General features: G+C 41.6%; 1 protein-coding gene across 1 annotated transcript; it reads left to right on the top strand.

Moving 5' to 3' along the window:
* Positions 1-642: 642 nt before the first annotated feature.
* Positions 643-3,541, top strand: LOC113149499 (hepatocyte nuclear factor 3-beta-like). The gene is made up of 2 exons (XM_026341663.1): positions 643-832; positions 2,462-3,541. The coding sequence occupies exons 1-2, from the start codon at positions 758-760 to the stop codon at positions 3,539-3,541; spliced, it is 1,155 nt and encodes a 384-aa protein (XP_026197448.1). The 5' UTR covers positions 643-757.
* Positions 3,542-3,963: the final 422 nt, after the last annotated feature.

Genomic DNA, 3,963 nt, shown 5'->3' with positions numbered 1-3,963 from the left:
TACTTGTACTTGTAGTGTTGTACTTGTACTTGTAGTGTTGTACTTGTACTTGTAGTGGTGTACTTGTACTTATAGTGGTGTACTTGTACTTGTAGTGGTGTACTTATACTTGTAGTGTTGTACTTGTACTTGTAGTGGTGTACTTATACTTGTAGTGTTGTACTTGTACTTGTAGTGGTGTACTTGTACTTATAGTGGTGTACTTGTACTTGTAGTGGTGTACTTGTACTTATAGTGGTGTACTTGTACTTGTAGTGGTGTACTTATACTTGTAGTGTTGTACTTGTACTTGTAGTGGTGTACTTATACTTGTAGTGTTGTACTTGTACTTGTAGTGTTGTACTTGTACTTGTAGTGGTGTACTTGTACTTATAGTGGTGTACTTGTACTTGTAGTGGTGTACTTATACTTGTAGTGTTGTACTTGTACTTGTAGTGGTGTACTTATACTTGTAGTGTTGTACTTGTACTTGTAGTGGTGTACTTATACTTATAGTGGTGTTATTGTGCCCGCGGGGGCGGGACTCCTGTGGAGGTGTGGAGCACGCTGGGAGCTCGAGGACACAGCTGATTGGACGCTTGCTCCTCAGCAGCGCGAGCGCAGGTGCGGACTCCGTCAGTGGGAAGAAGCGGTCCTCTGGTCACGAGCGCTGCTCCGGGATGAGCCAGGCCACGATCCAGCGGTACCGGAACCGGCTGCCAGCGGAGACCGGCGGGGTGAGCAGCGGTTCGGATGAACCGGAGCTGGAGCGTTGAGGATGCTGAGCGCCGTTAAAATGGAGGGACACGAACATCCGGAGTGGAGCGGAGGCAGCTACTACGGAGAGGCCGAGGTCCGTGCACCTAACAGCGGGATAGATCAGAGCTTTAGTCCGCTGATTAGGAACCTGGAGAACCAGAGAAACAACACAAGTGAACTTTTAACTTAAACTTGAGACAGTTTAATTTCTGTTTTTCTAAAAACTTTATTTTAGGGTAAAGTACACGAGGTCCTAGTACTTCATAAAGTACCAGAACTAAAGTAGAATGATCTCATTCTTATTGCAGAACAGGAAATGTTTTAAGTATTTCAGTCTTCATGACTAATTAGTTATTAATTTAAATCTTATTAATTTACACAAGACTTTTAATTTCGATTTTAAATCCAAGTGAATAAAGTAGTTAAAGTACCTGCTGTACTGCATGAGGCCTACTGTTCGTTCAAGTACATCAGATTTATAAGCATCTTGTGTACTTGATGTAATCTTTGCATCTTGTCGATGCAGTGACTAATATTGTTCTAGCATTAAATCAGATTTACTGTTAATTCTTATATAGTTTATAAAGTGTTAGATGCATTAATTAAGTGAAATCCTTTTATCAATTTAAATACCAAACCTATGTTCATCCATGAAAACGTTCATTTAAATTTGCAGAATAAAAAAGCAAATCTTCAGTGTAGCAGCAAGTCAGACAATAAATTAACATAAGAAAAATTATTCTGTTTTCAATTAAATGTAAACTATTCATTGAAAATAATATGTAAAACTGTGATATGTAAAACATTATTAAATATTAGAGACATCTACCACAACCATGTTTTATTTTGTTATCAGAATTAATAATAATAATAATAATAATAATAATAATAATAATAATAATAATAATCGTTTTTTTTTTTTTACAAATTAAATGGTTAAATAAAATTTCCTGGTCAGTGAAATCTAGTTTCTGACATTTGAATTTAATTAATGTTTAATTGTTTTATTAAGAAATTAAATGTGCAACAACTGAACTACAAAACAAAATGAAAATTATTGTTTTGGGCTTAGTCTAAATCCTGCAACTGTACCTGTTTATTTCGATTTAGACTATAAATATGTTTATTGTAAATTAATTTTGACCCACAAGTTTTTAAATAGAAACAGAAAATAAAAAACATATATGAAATAGATTTGTTAACTTCTATGAATGAATGGATTCATGATGACAAACGAAACTAAACAATGTGATGAGTTGCTGCTTTTTATATTTTTATATCATATTTACATTATTAACAACTCTGAAATATTGAAATATGAACACTGCTGTGATTCTTTACTTTTCTTTATTATATAATTGAACTGTTCTATAATTCACTAAATCTTAGAACATGAATAGAAAATTAATCTGAGTTCTGGTCAGACACAACCTGTAAACATTAACTTGGGTTTTGAGAAATAATTAATATCTTCTTTGTCCCATGCACATATAAATAATAATATATAAATAATAATAAATAATTTATATAATATACAAGAAGCTTTTTCCTGACTTTACGTAGCCTGTATAATAAATTCGATACAAATTAATGATCATGTGATTGATTGTTATTAATTCTATTATAATTTAACATTAAACACTTCATATTTAGGCCCAAATGTCCAACTTCACCTGAATATTCTGATTTTCTTTTCAGTAAAAACCACTTCTCTGTGTTTCAGTGCTACACCATGAGCAGCTACATGAGCGCGCCTGGCATGTCCGGCACCGGCCACATGAACGCGCATTACATGAACCCGGTGGGGGTCAGCCACTCGTCGGTGCCAGTAGGAATTCCTCAGAGCCCCGGGGCCGTGGCGCACTCGGGGGCCGGGATGGCACCGGGCCTGGGCGCTGCGCTCCCGCCGAACATGAGCCCCATCAGCCCGCCGCCGTACGGGAGCGTGCCGGTGATGAGCCCGGTGTACGGGCAGGCCTGCAGCATCAGATCCAGGGAGCCCAAACCGTACCGGCGGAGCTACACGCACGCCAAGCCGCCGTACTCGTACATCTCCCTGATCACCATGGCCATCCAGCAGTCGCGCAGCAAGATGCTGACGCTGAACGAGATCTACCAGTGGATCACGGACCTGTTCCCGTTTTACCGGCAGAACCAGCAGCGGTGGCAGAACTCCATCCGACACTCGCTCTCCTTTAACGACTGCTTCGTTAAGGTGCCCCGCTCACCGGACAAACCGGGGAAAGGCTCCTTCTGGGCCCTGCACCCAGACTCGGGGAACATGTTTGAGAACGGCTGCTACCTGCGGCGGCAGAAGCGCTTCAAGAGCGGGAGGAAGCCCGGTACCGGAGAGAAGGAGGCGGTGGGTAAGTCCGGCTCAGAGGCCGGTTCGGGTTCCGACTCCCCACAGTCCTGCTCCTCGTCCCCGCAGTCCTCAAAGGGAACCGGAGTGGACCTCAAAGCGCACCGGGCGGAACTTTTGCCCCCGATCCCTGTGCGCGCGCCCTCCCCGCTCGCGCACACCCAACACCTGTTTCCCCATCATCCTCATCACCCGCTGCTGCTGCAGGAGGCCGCGCACCTGAAAGCAGACCCCTACCACCCCCACCCGTCCTTCAGCCACCCGTTCTCCATCAACAACCTCATGTCCGAGCCGCAGCACCACAAACTGGAGCCGATGGTGCCGTACGGCGGCTACGGCTGCCCGGTGGTGGCGGCCAAAACCGGCCTGGATCCCGCTCATCACACCGACAGCAGCTACTACCACGGCATGTACAGCAGACCCATCATGAACTCGACATGAAGAGATCTGTCTGTCTGACAGTAAAAGTCCTGAAAAGTGTTTTGTCCACATTTGTTTGTGCAACAGATACAAATCATTTAATGGAAACTGACTTTTTTATTTGTTTTATTTCATCTTAACTAATTAAATAGTGTTAAATAAATACAAGAAAAGAACATAAAAAAAAACACTGGTAGATTGTAACTGAGTATTTTCAAGTACTGTACTTTCCTCAAATATTCTTACTACCTCTACACTACAGCTGATTGCAGTTGTACTTTTCTCTCCACTGTTGTTCTGAGAACGTTTGTTTCATTTACAAATGAACATTTTTGCCTGTAAATCGTATAAAGAGCTGAAATAATTAGTAAAATCATCTGTACAAAACAATAAATGGCAACGATCACTGTTCAAGTGGCACCAAATATTTATTTGCCCTCAAA

Source organism: Anabas testudineus, chromosome 24, assembly GCF_900324465.2.
Source record: "Anabas testudineus chromosome 24, fAnaTes1.2, whole genome shotgun sequence".
Lineage (NCBI taxonomy): Eukaryota > Metazoa > Chordata > Actinopteri > Anabantiformes > Anabantidae > Anabas > Anabas testudineus.
This window is presented reverse-complemented; position numbering and strand designations above follow the sequence as displayed.